The 16450-nt window shown below is 45.1% G+C and overlaps 1 protein-coding gene across 1 annotated transcript in view; it reads right to left on the reverse strand.

Annotated features, from left to right (window-relative positions):
• Positions 1–388: 388 nt before the first annotated feature.
• The window catches only part of LOC119928180 (E3 SUMO-protein ligase ZNF451-like), a 68889-nt gene continuing 52827 nt past the window's right edge, over positions 389–16450 (reverse strand). The window contains exons 13-14 of the mRNA XM_038746190.1: positions 13353–13430; positions 389–1177 (exon numbers count right to left, since the gene is read on the reverse strand). Of these exons, the coding sequence (XP_038602118.1) occupies positions 1131–1177; positions 13353–13430 (125 nt within the window). The 3' untranslated portion in view covers positions 389–1130. The remainder of the gene's footprint in view (positions 1178–13352; positions 13431–16450) is intronic.

Below are 16450 nucleotides of genomic sequence, written 5' to 3' on the forward strand. Positions count from 1 at the left end.
CACCCCAGAAAACCTGCTTGCCACTACAGCCATCACTCCCACGACTTACCTTTTCTCCTACCAATGCCTCACCAGAAGGCCTGAAGAATTTTTTTTCTTTCAATGCCATTTGTATAAGAGATGTAAGGAAACTCTTTGTGGTGCTTTGCATTTCTATGTCAGGTGCTCCATTTCCTGGTACTTTCAAAACAATGAAGACTGACAAGTTGAAAGCAAAGTTAAGTAAAATTGTTTTTCAATACTTTTAGAAAACCAAGGATTTCAATGTTTATGTCTGAAAAACTATTCTAAGAAGGAATACTGTTGAATACACTTTGGTTGGTTTTATGTTTTGCTTTTTAAATAGATCTGAAGGGAAATACAGCTATTATAAAAATAAAGACAAAAGTTGTTAAAAATAAATTTAATTCTATTCAAATGTTTTACCACCACCCCTTTAAACAAAAGACAAGATATATATTAGAACATACAGAAATCCAGTATGGATAAAATAACATCAAAATTTTACATAACCAAGGACCCTTTCTTCCTAAACTTTTTTTTTGAAAGGGGAATAAAGAAAATACAGGACTTAAAACTTGTCTAATTAAAGCAGATCACATAAAGCTGCATTCACAGCAGTGGGGATAAAGCCCGTAAAATTAAAAAAAGAAAGAAACTAAACAGGCATCCAAATTTACCAAATACCAAGGACATTAGAGTAGTAAGATGAATACTATGAAATAGGGACTTTCCAATAATTAGGTAAACATAGTTTTACTTGTATCTGAAATAACAAGTCACCTAAAAACTGAGAATGAAATTAAAGGCTATTAAAGATGATACAGAAAAAGCTAAGCATTCTCCTCAGCCAACTATTCAGAGTTATATGTCTCCTAGGGGAATTGTTAACAACTCAAAGTAAAACATAATAATGTTTTATTTATATTTTCTTTGCATATGTCTCATAGCAAATCTAGATGACTGGTATTGGTATAGCTAGAAATGGATGTTAGATTGAAATCAAACGAGGCAGCAATATTTTCCAAAAGCAGTTTTACTAGCGAAGTTCTTGTCCTTAAGTTGAGTGCGGGATTCCATGATCCCGAGACAATTCAATGCCAGGAGTTCATTTACAGGTGTAACTTCAACTACATTTCCTCAAGGCTGCGTTTGATAGCTTCTTGTAGTTCTGCATCTGTGAAAGAGGATTAAAATGTATTAGTTTGGGGACTGGAACCCATCACAGGTGTGATCTACACCAGAATTTCTGAGCCTGGTAATAGCACCTTCCAAATTACATCTTATAACGCATTTCTGTCAAGAGGAAAAGACAATTGTAAAGAGTAAGAATCCAGCATGCTAGCTATTCAACAATTCAAAATACGGAATGGGGTGAACATAAGCTTAAATCTTCCCTTCAAACAAATACAGTGATTTAATATGCTCTGGAATTTGTAGAAGTCTGCATAATACTGTAGTTGCGTTGCTGGATAATACAAATGTCCTATGCAATAGTTTCTTCTGAATCACTGTATTAACCCTAGATATACCTCCGGCCTGCAACTCCCAATTCCGTTCCCCAGTTTCCTGGAACTAGAGGAATTAATTGCGGGGCAGATATTTGAGGACCTTCACATTTACTTTACTCACAAGACTGTAAGGTACATGCTGCCGAAAAAAGTACTCACGGAGAGGGGAACCAGCTTTTAATTTCAAAAGGGAGAGTGAATTTGATGGAATGAAGGAAAAAATGAGGCAGAGACACCAAATCACGGAGCTACACACCCCAAAGTCAAGGAAATGGGCATGCACAGTAACACAAACACCCCACCCATCCCCACCACCTTGACCTAGAAGGTCATATACAGAAAGCAGTCCAGACTTGGTGGACTCACACACAAGGCAAGAAGGCCACACGGAGAGAGCAGTCCATGTTTGGAGTTCATCCTCCAGTGTCTCTGGGAATGGAGCAGAGTGCCTGTTTCTGGCCTGTGGCCAACATGCCCAGTTGCCTAAGTTGAGCAAGACAGGGGCTGCTGATTTCTGGCTTGAAGTAGGGGATGGGAGAAAGCAGACAGAAGCCCTGTTGCAGCTAATTTGATTGGGAGTCACAAGGAACAGGGGCCATGTCTAATTCCTACCTGTGTATTCTCTCTCAGTGCTTAGTACAGTGCTGTACGCATGGTCAGAACTTAATAAATTCTATTACACTACTACCTACCAACCCCCTTCTTGTTGAGAGGGACAGGGCAGTCCAGGGAAGCGGTGGGGGTGAAGCTAATAAAATTGGTCACAGGGTCAATGGCTTCCATTCATTCATTCAATCATATTTATTGAGCGCTTACTGTGTGCAGAGCACTGTACTAAGCGCTGGGGAAGTACAAGTTGGCAACATAGCAACATATAGAGACGGTCCCTACCCAACAACGGGCTCACAGTCTACAGGGGGGAGACAGACAACAAAACAAAACATGTGGACAGGTGTCAAGTCATCAGAATAAATAGAAGTAAAGCTAGATGCACATCATTAACAAAATAGAATAGTAAATATGTACAAGTAAAATAGAGTAGTAAATATGTACAAACATATATACAGGTGCTGTGGGGAGGGGAGGAGGTAGGGCAGGGGGGATGGGGAGGGGGAGAGGAAGGAGGAGGCTCAATCTGGGAAGGCCTCCTGGAGGAGGTGAGCTCTCAGTAGGGCTTTGTAGGGAGAAAGAGAGCTAGCTTGACGGATGTTGGGAGGGAGGGCATTTCAGGCCAGGGGGAGGACGTGGACCAGGGGTCGACGGCGGGACAGGCGAGAACGAGTGAGGAGGTTAGAGGGCAGAGGAGCAGAGGGTGTGGGTTGGGCTGTAGAAGGAAAGAAGGGAGGTGAGGTAGGAGGGGGCGAGGTGATGGAGAGCCTTGAAGCCGAGAGTGAGGAGTTTCTGCCTGATGCGTATGTTGACTGGTAGCCACTGGAGATTTTTGAGGAGGGGAGTAACATGCCCAGAGCATTTCCCTACAAAGATAATCCGGGCAGCAGAGTGAAGTGTAGACTGAAGTGGGGAAAGACAGGAGGATGGGAGATCAGCGAGGAGGCTGATACAGTAATCCAGTCGGGATATGATGAGAGATTGAACCAGCAGGGTAGTGGTTTGGATGGAGAGGAAAGGGCGGATCTTGGCGATGTTGCTGAGGTGAGACGGGCAGGTTTTGGTGACGGATTGGATGTGAGGGGTGAACGAGAGTGCAGAGTTGAGGATGACACCAAGGTTGCGGGCTTGTGAGACGGGAAGGATGGTAGTGCCGTCTACAGTGATGGGAAAGTCAGGGAGAGAGCAGCGTTTGGGAGGGAAGATAAGGAGTTCAATCTTGAACATACTGAGTTTTAGATGGTGGGCAGACATCCAGATGGAGATGTCCTGAAAGCAGGAGGAGACATGAGCCCGAAGGGAGGGAGAGAGAGCAGGGGCAGAGATGTAGATTTGGGTGTCATCAGTGTAGAGATGATAGCTGAAGCCATGGGAGTGAATGAGTTCACCAAGGGAGTGTAGATAGAGAACAGAAGGGGACCAAGAACTGACCCTTGAGGAACCCCTTGAGGAGCCTGCAAAGGAGACTGAGAATGAATGGCCGGAGAGATAAAAGGAGAACCAGGAGAGGACAGAGTCTGTGAAGCCAAGGTTGGATAGTGTGTTAAGGAGAAGGGGGTGGTCCGCAGTGTCAAAGGCACCTGAGAGGTCAAGGAGGATTAGGATAGAGTAGGACCCGTTGGATTTGGCAAGCAGGAGGTCACTGGTGACCTTTGAGAGGGCAGTTTCGGTGGAATGTAGGGGACAGAAGCCAGATTGGAGGGGGTCGAGGAGAGAGTTGGCGTTGAGGAATTCGAGGCAGCAGGTGTAGACGACTCATTCAAGGAGTTTGGAAAGGAATGGTAGGAGGGAGATAGGGCAATAACTAGAAGGAGAGGTGGGGTCAAGAGAGGGCTTTTTTAGGATGGGGAGACGTGAGCATGTTTGAAGGCAGAGGGGAAGGAACCAGTGGAGAGTGAGCAGTTGAAGATGGAAGTTAAGGAGGGGAGGAGGGAAGGGGCGAGAGATTTCATAAGATGAGAGGGAATGGGGTCAGAAGCACAGGTGGCCGGGGTAGCGCTTGAGAGGAGGGAGGAGAGCTCCTCTGCGGAGAGGGTTGAGAGCAGGGGGGTTGGAGAAGGGGGAGGAGTGACTTTGGGGAGCTCAGACCTGATGGAGTTAATTTTACTAATGAAGTAGAAGGCCAGATCGTTGGGGGTGAGGGCCTGGCCTCCTCCCCACCACTTCACCATTCCCAACTCCCACGCACCTCACCCAAGCTGGCTACTAGCCATAGTCCAACCCCTCCTTGCCTTTGGGTGCCCATTTAAACCCAACCCTTGCTTTGTTTTTAAAAACACCATTGTCAAAAAATTCCTAATACTGCAATCCAAAATACAATTTCTTCTATACTCAATGACAATGAAAAATGGATCCCTCTTCTGTATAACCTTCATACACCTGATCATTAACATCCCCTCAACTTCTATTTTGTTCATATTTGCATTATGCTCTTGAACTGTTACTCATGGGCCTACATTCATTCAATCAATCAATCAATCGTATTTATTGAGCGCCTACTGTGTGCAGAGCACTGTACTAAGCGCTTGGAAAGTACAAGTTGGCAACATATAGAGACGGTCCCTACCCAACAGTGGGCTCACAGTCTAGAAGGGGGAGACAGAGAACAAAACAAAACATATTAGCAAAATAAAATAGAATAGATATGTACAAGTAAAATAGAGTAATAAATACGTACAAACATACACATATATACAGGTGCTGTGGGGAAGGGAGGGAGGTGAGGCGGAGGGAATGGAGAGGGGGAGGAGGGGGAGAGGAAGGAGGGGGAGGGAAAGGAGGGGGCTCAGTCTGGGAAGGCCTCCTGGAGGAGGTGAGCTCTCAGTAGGGCCTTGAAGGGAGGAAGAGAGCTAGCTTGGCAGATGTGGGGAGGGAGGGCATTCCAGGCCAGGGGGAAACTCTTCCATTATTCTGAAGACCAAATAAGAAATGGATGGACCTGCTTTGAAGACTTATTTCAGGATTAGTCTTTCAAATTGGGAATTTACCCTAAAGTTCCAGAAAGGGCCCTACACAGCTTATTTGTATCCTACATTGACTCCTGTAAATTCATTTCTTGGAGCCATCATGCTTATTTAGATCGGGTTTTTTAAATTTTTACTTCCTGGCCAACTGAATTTTACCTGATCCTTCTTTTTTCAACTGCTTCTGCTACACAATGTATATATCTATCTCCTCTGTTAGATGGCAAACTCCTCCTGGGTGGGGATATGGGTTTTGCTTCTGTTGTTCTTTCCCAAATGCTTAGTATGGTGTGTTGCACTCAGTATGCTCTCAAACACCATTACACCTCCCATTACATCCCAGAAAATGAGCTTCATTACATCTCATACACAAATGACAACCAAAAAGTTAAACAGCATCTTCCTCTGCCATCCATTTTATTCCAAATTAATAGCCCTTTAATCTTCAAAATAGAGAGATGTTGTACTAGCTTATCTACATAATATCTTAGGCAAAATAAAACAGCCCCAAACTAACAAGAGATGATGAAATGGTATGAATTTTATTTCTGATTCAGTTTTAAAGCCAGATTTCTTTGGATAAATACTAATCCAAAAATACTGAAAGGGACCATGGGAAATGGTCATTTTAAATGGACTATACAACTAGACTGGCATGTTTAAAGGACTTTTGAAAAGAACTGAATAAAGGTTGCCAAGGCTGAACTTCATGAATGTTTTACAGAGAACATTCTTCGCTGGTTTCCTCGATAAACATTCTTTTGTTTAAAACATTCAAAAGCAGTCTCGGTTGCATAATTCAGTATTATGTGGCTGCTAAGCACTGTCCAAGACTTTGATTGACCATGTTGGGAAAACAAGCTCACTAAAAACCTTGTCTCCAACTCTGTCAGGTTTCACTACCAGCCAGATCTGGCATCTACAGCGAGAGTCAAAATGTTGTATTTTCTACTTCACTAAATCCATGTCTACTGCTGTGATTAAAACTTGCCAACAGTACAAAACTGTAGTATACTCTCAAAATTAACTGCAGTGGATGCATATACAACCAAAAAGGTGTTGAAAGATATGGTCCATTCATTCATTCATATTTATTGAGCACTTACTGTGTGCAGAGCACTGTACTAAGCACTTGGAAAGTACAATTCGGGAACAGAGACAATCCCTACCCAATGGGCTCACAGTCTAGAAGGGGGGAGACAGACAAAAAAACAAGTGGACAGGCATCAACAGCATCAGTATAAATAAACAGAATTATGGATATATGCACATCATTAATAAAATAAATAGAATAATAAATATGTACATATATACACAAGTGCTGTGGGGCAGAGAGGGGGGTAGAGCAGAGGCATGGAGTAGGGGCTATAGGGAGTGGAGGAGGAGCAGAGGAAAAGGGGTGCTCAGTCTGGGAAGGTCTCCTGGAGGAGGTGAGCTTTCAGTAGGGCTTTGAAGGGGGAAAGAGAGCTAGTTTGGTGGATGTGAGGAGGGAGGGCATTCCAGGCCAGAGGTAGGACGTGGGTCGGGGTTGACGGCGGGACAGGCGAGAACGAGACACAGTGAGAAGGTTAGTAGCAGAGGATCAGCGTGTGCGGACTGGGCTGTAGAAGGAGAGAAGGGAGATGAGGTAAAAGGGGACAAGATGATGGAGTGCTTTGAAGCCAATAGTAAGGAGTTTTTGCTTGATACAAAGGTTGATAGGCAACCACTGGAGATTTTTGAGGAGGGGGGTGACATGCCCAGAGAGTTTCTGTAGAAAGATAATCCAGGCAGTAGAGTGAAGTACAGACTGAAGTGGGGAGAGAAAGGAGGTTGGGAGATCAGAAAGGATGCTGACGCAGTAATCCAGTCAGGATAGGATGACTGATTGTACCAACAAGGTAGCAGTTTGGATGGAGAAGAAAGGGTGGATCTTGGCGATGTTGTGAAGGTGAGACCGGCAGGTTTTGGTGACAGACTGGATGTGTGGGGTGAATGAGAGCAGAGTCAAGGATGTCACCAAAGTTGTTGGCTTGTGAGACAGGAAGGATGGTAGTGCCGTCCACAGTGACGGGAAAGACAGGGAGATGACAGGGTTTGGAAGGGAAGATAAGGAGCTCAGTCTTAGACGTTGAGTTTTAGGTGGTAGGTGGACGTTCAGGTGGAAATGTCCTGAAGGCAGGAGGAGATATGAGCCTGGAAGGAGGGAGAGAGAATAGAGGAGGAGATGTAGATTTGGGTATTATCTGTGTAGAGATGATAGTTGAAGCCATGGGAGCGAATGAGTTCATCAAAGGAGTGAGTACAGATGGAGAATAGAAAGGGACCAAGAAGTGACCCTTGAGGAACCCCTACAGTTAAGGGATGGGAAGGGGAGGAGGAGCCCGTGAAGGAGACTGAGAATGAATGGCCAGAGAGATAAGAGGAGAACCAGGAGAGGTCGGAGTCCGTGAAGCCAAGGTTGGATAACATGTTGAGGAGAAAGGGATGGTCAACAGTGTCAAAGGCAGCTGAGAGGTCGAGGATTACGATAGAGTAGGAGCCATTGGATTTGGCAAGAAGGAGGTCATTGGTGACCTTTGAGAGGGTAGTTTCAGTGGAGTGGAGGGGACGGAAGCCAGACTGAAGTGGGTACAGGAGAGAGTTAAAGTTGAGGAATTCGAAGGAGCAAGTGTAGATGACTCGCTCTAGGAGTTTGGAAAGGAAGGGTAGGAGGGAGATGGGGCAATAACTGGAGGGGGCAGTGGGGTCAAGAGACGGTTTTTTTAGGATGGGGGGATGTGGGCATGTTTGAAAGCAGAGGGGAAGAAGGCATTGGAGAGTGATCGGTTGAAGATGGAAGTTAAAGAAGGGAGGAGGGAAGGGGTGAGAGTTTTTATAAGGTGAGAGGGAATGGGGTCAGAAGCACAGATGGAGGGTGTGGCACCTGAGAGGAGCGAGAAGATCTCATCTGAAGATACTGCTGGGAAGGATGGGAAAGTAGAGGAGGGGGTTGAGAGCAGGGGGGATGGAGAAGGGGGAGAGGTGCCTTGGGGAGCTCGGACTTCATGGTGTTAATTTTCCTAATGAATTGGGTGGCCAGATGGTTGGCGGTGAGGGATGGGGGAGGGGGAGGAACAGGGGACCTGAGGAGGGAGTTAAATGTCCAGAACAGCTCATGGGGGTGATGGGCATGGGTGTCAATACGGAAAGAGAGATAGTTTTCCCTGGCAGAGGAGGGGGCAGAGTTAAGGCAAGAAAGGATAAATTTAAGTTTAGACTTTCACCAGCAGCGTTCAGCAGCTTGAGCATAAGAGTGAAGTAGGCGGACAGTGGCAGTAATCCAGGGCTATGGGTTAGTGGTGTGAGAACGATGAAGGGAGAGGGGAGCGAATGAGTTGAGAGCATCAATTTGGTCATCAAGAGTGGGTACAGTGGATAGGGAGGCAAGGTGGGATGTGCTGCGCTGAGAGAGATGGATGGGGTCGAGAGAGTAGAGGCCTCTGTGGGGGAGTAATACAGATTTACGGGGAGGGGGATTGTGAGAGAGGAGGCAGGTGAGAAGGTTATGGTCAGAGAGAGGGATTTCAGAGTTGGTGAGGGTCGAGATAGAGCTAGCAGTTAGAGATGATGAGATCGAGGGTATAACCAAGTTAGCGAGTGGGCGAGGTGGGTTGGAGCAGGAGGTTGGCAGAGTCAAGGAGTGATAGAAGGTGGGCGGCAGAGGAGTCACTGTACATCCACGTGGATGTTGACGTCTCCGAGGATCAGAGTGGGCATGGAAAAAGAGAGAAGCAAAGTGAGAAAGGGATCAAAATGGTTAAAGAAGTTGGAGGTGGGACCAAGGAGGCGGTAGATGACGGCTACAAGAATCTGGAGGGGGTGGGAGAGGCAGATAATATGGGCTTCAAAGGAGGGGAAGGAAAGGGAAGGAGGAGGAGGGACGGTGCAAAAGTGGCATTGAGGTGCAAGAAGGAACCCGACACCTCCTCCTTTCCCAGTGAGTCTGGGGGAGTGGAGAAGAAGCAGGAGAAGAGACGGTGTTGTCAGAGGTTTGCCAGGTTTCAGTGATGGTGAGGAGCCGGGGTCGGGGGAGGGAAAGGAATAGGTCAAGGATGAAGGGGAGCTTACCTATAATGGAGCAGAGGTTCCATAGGCCACACTTGGCAGCAGCTGCAGAGGTAGGGGAGAGGGGGAAGGGTGCGGCAGGTGGGGAAGGTTTTGATGGGAATGAGTTGGCGGGGGCCTGGGTTGGGGGAGGAGGATGAGGGGTGGCATTGAGACAGGAGGACACGGATGGGATAGGGGCGAGAGGGAAGGGAAGGGGTTGGAAGGCAGGGGTTTGGTGGGGGCCTGCGCAAGAGGAGGGGGCAGGGAAAGGTAAAGACTGGGATGGGAAGATGGGAGCAGGAGAATTGAAAGGTCATGGTGAGGTCAGTGAGGTAAATGACAGCACTAAGAGCAGTTAACAATTAACATGCAATAACAACAATAACATAAATCGGGTGATGCCCAGATTTTTGGGTTAATTAAAAGGTTAAAAATAAATCACACACCCCCAAAACAAAAAGACCAAACCACAGCACAAACTCTCACTCACTTTATACCCATATTATTTCCTTCTAAAGATGTTTCTCCTCAAAAGCTCAAAGTTTTTGCCCCTGTATCTTGTACATCCCATAATATCCATGTAAGCTAAAATAAAAAGCAGAGATTTTCTTCTCAGATCCCAGATCAGTGATTTCTTTACAATCACTAGTCTATTGAAATATTGTTTGCAATTTCAAGTACTGTACTGGGCTTTACTCTATTCCTAATCCTCCTAGACCTCTCAGCTGCCTTCAACACTTTAGACCACCCACTTCTTCTTGCAACTTTATCCAACCTTGTATTCACAAACTCTCCTCTCCTGGTATCTCTCTCACCGCTCCTTCTGTTTCTTTTGCTGGCTTCTCCTATGCCTCTCACCCTCTGACAGTGGGGGTCTCTAAGGTTCAGTTCTAGGTCCCCTTCTATTTTCCATCTACACTCAGTGACTAGGAGAACTTATTCACTCCCATGGCTTCAACTGCCATCTCTATGCAGATGGTTCCCAAACCTACATCTTCAGCCCTGATCTCTCTCCTTCCCTGCAATCTCACATTTCATTCTGCCTTCATGACATCGCTACCTGGATGTCCTGCCAACATCTCAAACTGAACAGACTGAACTCTTTGTCTTCCCTCCCAAACCTTGCCCTCTCCCTGACTTTCCCATCTCTGTTGACGGCACTACCATCCTTCCCGTCTCACAAGCCCGCAACCTTGGTGTCATCCTCGACTCCGCTCTCTCATTCACCCCTCACATCCGAGCCGTGACCAAAACCTGCCAGTCTCAGCTCCACAACATTGCCAAGATCCGCCCTTTCCTCTCCATCCCAACCGCTACCCTGCTCGTTCAAGCTCTCATCCTATCCCGTCTGGACTACTGCATCAGCCTTCTCTCTGATCTCCCATCCTCGTGTCTCTCTCCACTTCAATCCATACTTCATGCTGCTGCCTGGATTATCTTTGTCCAGAAACGCTCTGGGCATATTACTCCCCTCCTCAAAAATCTCCAGTGGCTAACAATCAATCTGCGCATCAGGCAGAAACTCCTCACCCTGGGCTTCAAGGCTCTCCATCACCTCGCCCCCTCCTACCTCACCTCCCTTCTCTCCTTCTACAGCCCAGCCCGCACCCTCCGCTCCTCCGCCACTAATCTCCTCACTGTGCCTCGCTCTCGCCTGTCCCGCCATCGACCCCCGGCCCATGTCCTCCCCCGGGCCTGGAATGCCCTCCCTCTGCCCATCCGCCAAGCTAGCTCTCTTCCTCCCTTCAAGGTCCTGCTGAGAGCTCACCTCCTCCAGGAGGCCTTCCCAGACTGAGCCCCTTCCTTCCTCTCCCCCTCATCCCCCTCTCCATCCCCCCATCTTACCTCCTTCCCTTCCCCACAGCACCTGTATATATGTATATATGTTTGTACATATTTATTACTCTATTTATTTATTTATTTTATTTGTACATATCTATTGTTAGTATGTTTGGTTTTGTTCTCTGTCTCCCCCTTTTATACTGTGAGCCCACTGTTGGGTAGGGACTGTCTCTATAAGTTGTCAATTTGTACTTCCCAAGCGCTTAGTGCAGTGCTCTGCACATAGTAAATGCTCAATAAATACGATTGATGATGATGATGATGATCTCAAACTGAACATGTCCAGAACTGCACGCATCTTTCTCCCCCTGTCTTTCCTATCACCAAAGACAACACCACTATCCTCCCTATCTCACAAGTCTGTAACCCTGGCATTCTCCTCAACTCCCCCATCTCATCCTACGCACATATTCAATCTGTCACCAAATTCTGTTGGTTCTACCTTCACAACATCAAGTAAAATCCACCCTTTCTTCTCCATCCAAACTGGCACAGTGGATAGGCACGGGCCTAGGAAGAGTCAGAAGGTCATGAGTCCTAATCCCGGCTCCGCTACTTGTCTGCTGTGTGACCTTGGACAAGTTACTTCACTTCTCTGTGCCTCAGTTCCCTCATCTGTAAAATGGGGATTGAGATTGTGAGCCCCACATGGGACAGGGACTGTGTCCAAACCAATTTGCTTGTATCCACCCCAGCACTTAGTACAGTGCCTAGTGCTTAACAAATACCATTATTATTATTACCACCATGCTGATCCAAGCAATTATCCTATCCTGCCTTGACTACTCCACCTGCCTCCTCGCTGACCTCCCAGCCTCCCATCTTTCCCCACTCCAGTCCATACTTCACTCTGCTACATGGATCATTTTTCAACAAAATCATTCAGTTCATTTCTCCCTACTCCTCCTGAACCTCCAATGGCTATCCTTTCCACCACGGCAGCAAGCACAAACTCACCATTGGCTTTAAGATGCTCAGCTAGCCCCATCCTACCTCACCTCACTGATTTCGTACTCCAGCCCAGCCTGCACACTCTGTTCCTCTAGCACCAGCTTACTCACCGTGCCCCAATCTTATTTATCTCGCCACCGACCCCTTTTCCACATTCTCCCCCTAGTCTGGAAATCCCTCTCCCTCCATATACGCCAGACCAAAATTCGCTCCACCTTAAAAGAATTATTAAGGTCAAATCTCCTCCAAGAGGTCTTCCCTGATTAAGCCTTCTTTTCCCCGGCTTGCTCTCCCTTCTGCGTCATCTATGCACTTGAATCTGTGACTATCGACATATATTAACCCCACCCTAACCCCACAGCATTTATGTACATAACTTTATATTATATGTTACTTATTTACTCATATTAATATGTCTCCCCTTCTTGACCATAAACTCATGAGCAGGGACCCTACCTGCTGTTAATTCTGTGGTACTGTTCTCTCCCAAGCTCTTAGTACAGTGACTACACATAGTAAGCACTCAAAAAATACCACTGATTGACCTGTACTTCATGGGACTGGTCCATCACATCCTTCAGATAAATGTAAAGGCTTGTTAAATTCCCCACCTCACCTGTAGAAGTGGCCATAGTTCTTTATTCCATCTATTTAGGTAAGATTTTAACAGATCAGAAATTGAATAAATGAAAATATTTCTCAAGTTAAATGGAAACAGTTAATGATGAAAGGTAAGATTAATCCAGGCACCTAATTTTTCACAGGAATTTGTGACTTGCTAACGAAAAAATTTTCAAATTTTTCAAATTTTTTCAAATCATTCTTTCAAGAATGATTTTATGATTCTAATCTCACATTTGAGAAGCAATGTGGTCCAGTGGAAACAGCAAAGGCTTGGGAGAGAGGACCTAGCCAGCTGCCTGCTGTGTGACCTTGGGTAAGGCACTTAACATTTTTCTGCTTCAGTTTCCTCATCAGTAAAATGGGGATTAAATACACGTTTTCCCTCCTACTAAGTAGCACAGCACCTACTGTGAGCACCATGTGGAACAGGAACTGTGTCCAGCCTGATAACCTTATACCTACTCCGGCACTAAGAACAAACACCATAATTATTATTTCCCTTTTTCTATTTTATTTATTCCTTACTTCTTTCCAAGAAAATTTTCAATTGGTCAACACACAAATAAGGTGCAAATTTTTTTGCTTATGCAAATTACAATTTTAATCAAATGATCCTTATTGATAAATACAAGAGTGCATAAAACAGAGCCATTCAACATCTTTCTCCAATTCTGTAAATCCAATTAATATATAATAGATTTGAAGCAATACAAATGAACCAGGTGAACAATCTTGCTACATTTTATCTTGTCTCATCTAAATAGTAACATGATAATTTTTTTACCTTCTTTAGACACTTCTGCTTCCTCTAAGCTATTTTTGATTGTCTTTATCATGTCATCATCATCTTCACCATCACTGCCTATAATAAAATAACAGTAAGTGAAACAATTTTTGAAAAAGTATTTCATTTTCCACAAACATCAATATGAATAGGCTTCTTTAAAGTTTAGCTAAGCATCTTTAGCTGAAATATTTAACCATAAAAATTGTTCCAAATAATTTTTTTCCAAAAAGTGAATTCATACTGAAAACCCCAAATCACACTTTTTACTTTTTTTAATGGTATTTGTTATGTGCTTACTATGTTGTAAGCACTGGGGTAAATTCATTCATTCAATCGTATTTACTTGTTAGCCACTTGTTAGCCACTCCGCCACTTGTTAGCTGTGTGACTTTGGGGAAGTCACTTCACTTCTCTGTGCCTCAGTTACCTCATCTGTAAAATGGGGATGAAGACTGGGAGCCCCACGTGGGACAACCTGATCACCTTGGAAGCAGCGTGGCTCAGTGGAAAGAGCACGGGCTTTGGAGTCAGAGGTCATGGGCTCGAACCCTGGCTCCACCACGTGTCTGCTGTGTGACCCTGGGCAAGTCACTTAACTTCTCGGAGCCTCAGTTACCTCATCTGTAAAATGGGGATGAAGCCTGTGAGCCCCATGCCCCATGCGGGACAACCTGGTCACCTTGTATCCCCCCCCCCCCCCCCCCCAGCACTTAGAACAGTGCTTTGCACATTGTAAGCGCTTAACAAGTGTGAGCCCACTCTTTTAGACTGTGAGCCCACTCTTTTAGACTGTGCGCCCACTGTTGGGTAGGGACTGTCTCTATATGTTGCCAACTTGTACTTCCCAAGCGCTTAGTACAGTGCTCTGCACACAGTAAGCGCTCAATAAATACGATTGATTGATTGATTGATTAACAAGTGCCATTATTATTCTTATTATTGGATCACCCCCAGCGCTTAGAGGAGTGCTTGGCACATAGTAAGCGCTAAACAAGTGCCATTATTATTATTATTGGATCTTCCCCAGCGCTTAGAGAAGTGCTTGGCACATAGCAGGCGCTTAACAAATACCATCATTGTGATTATTATTATTAATAATCAATACGGTGGAATGAAGGAATGAATGAAAGGTGCTGTTGCGGGCAGTGGGTTCAGTTTTTGCCTGGTTTGTTGGGTGAGGTCCGGGCGGGACACTGCCCAAGGGCTGCGGCCCCACCCGATCGGGATCGGGACTCAATTTCTAGATTGTGAGCCCACTGTTGGGTAGGGACCGTCTCTATATGTTGCCAACTTCCCAAGCGCTTAGTACAGTGCTCTGCACACAGTAAGCACTCAATAAATATGATTTATTTATTTATTTATTTTACTTATACATATCTATTCTATTTATTTTATTTTGTTAGTATGTTTGGTTTTGTTCTCTGTCTCCCCCTTTTAGACTGTGAGCCCACTGTTGGGTAGGGACTGTCTCTATATGTTGCCAACTTGTACTTCCCAAGCGCCTAGTACAGTGCTCTGCACACAGTAAGCGCTCAATAAATACGATTGATGATGATGATGATTGAGCGCTTACTCTGTGCAAATCATTGTACCAGATGCTTGGGAGAGCACAATATATCAAGACACCACATTCCTGCCCAGGCTGAGCTCACAGTCTAGATGCAAGATAATCACGTTGGACATAGTCCCTGTCTCATATCGGTCTCACAGTCTTAATCCCCATTTTACAGATATGGTAACTGAGGAACAGGCACTTCCTTAATCTACAGTTACCATCTACAGGGAATAATGCACCAAGGTAGGACAAAAGGCTATAATTTTTTAAAAGCTGGCAAGAGAAATATGAAGATGAAAAGAACACCTTGCCCAATTCACTCACAATAAACAAAACAGTTAGCGACACCAGACTCTCATGTTGTCATGATTTGTGTTCCCCTCCCATTCCTACCATATGATTAGAGCAGCCAACGCCTCATACCGAGGCTTTTCCACTAATGTCCTCACTGTGCCTTGTTCTCGCCTGTCCTGCCATCAACTCCCGACCCACGTTTTCCCCTTGGCTTGGAATACCCTCCCTCCACACATCCACCCAATTAGCTCTCTTCCTCCCTTCAAAAACCTACTGAGAGCTCACCTCCTCCAGGAGGCCTTCCCAGACTGAGCCCCCTTCTTCTTCTCCTCCTCCCCATCCCCCTCAGCCCTACCTCCTTCTCCTCCCCACAGCCCTTGTATATATTTGTATAGATTTATTACTCTATTTTACTTGTACATATTTACTACTCTGTTTTGTTAATGATGTGCACATAGCTATAATTCTACTTATTCTGACAGTTTTGACACCTGTCTACATGTTTTGTTTTGTTGTCTGTCTCCCCCTTTCATTTATTCATTCAATCATATTTATTGAGCACTTACTGTGTGCAGAGCACTGTACTAAGTGCTTGGGAAGTACAAGTTGGCAACATATAGAGACAGTCCCTACCCAACAGTGGGCTCACGTCTAGAAGGGGGAGACAGAGAACAAAGCAAAACATATTAACAAAATAAAATAAGTATCTAGACTGCGAGCCCGCTGTTGGGTAGGGACCGTCTCTATATGTTGCCGACTTGTACTTCCCAAGTGCTTAGTACAGTGCTCTGCACACAGTTAGAGATCAATAAATACGACTGAATGAATGAACGAATCAAACATGCTCTGAGAAGAAGAAAATGAAGAACCTGCAATAAGGGAATAAGATCAAACCACATAAACCTTTACAGTTTTTCAGGCTGAACATGCCCTTTAGAGAGTTGGGCTGGGGGTAGGGGATGGAAACAGAGTGAAACCATTTGAAAATATCAAGTCAAATTAGGGAAACCAACAAAATAAAATCCAGGAAAAGAAGGACTAATTAGGATGTCAGGATGAAGAAAAAAGTTTTTTCCTATCGGGTTGTCCTCACGTAATGCTTAAATTAGACAATTTGTCAAAGAACTCTTAAGTCCCATCTTGGAGCTACAAGTTTAAATTCAGTATATGGACGTTAGTAAATAAAAGTGGTTATAACCTTATGACAGCTGCTTTGCCTCAAGAGTACTTTGCTTGGTATTGCCCA

This window comes from Tachyglossus aculeatus, chromosome 1 (genome assembly GCF_015852505.1).
Source record: "Tachyglossus aculeatus isolate mTacAcu1 chromosome 1, mTacAcu1.pri, whole genome shotgun sequence".
Taxonomy (NCBI): Eukaryota; Metazoa; Chordata; class Mammalia; order Monotremata; family Tachyglossidae; genus Tachyglossus; species Tachyglossus aculeatus.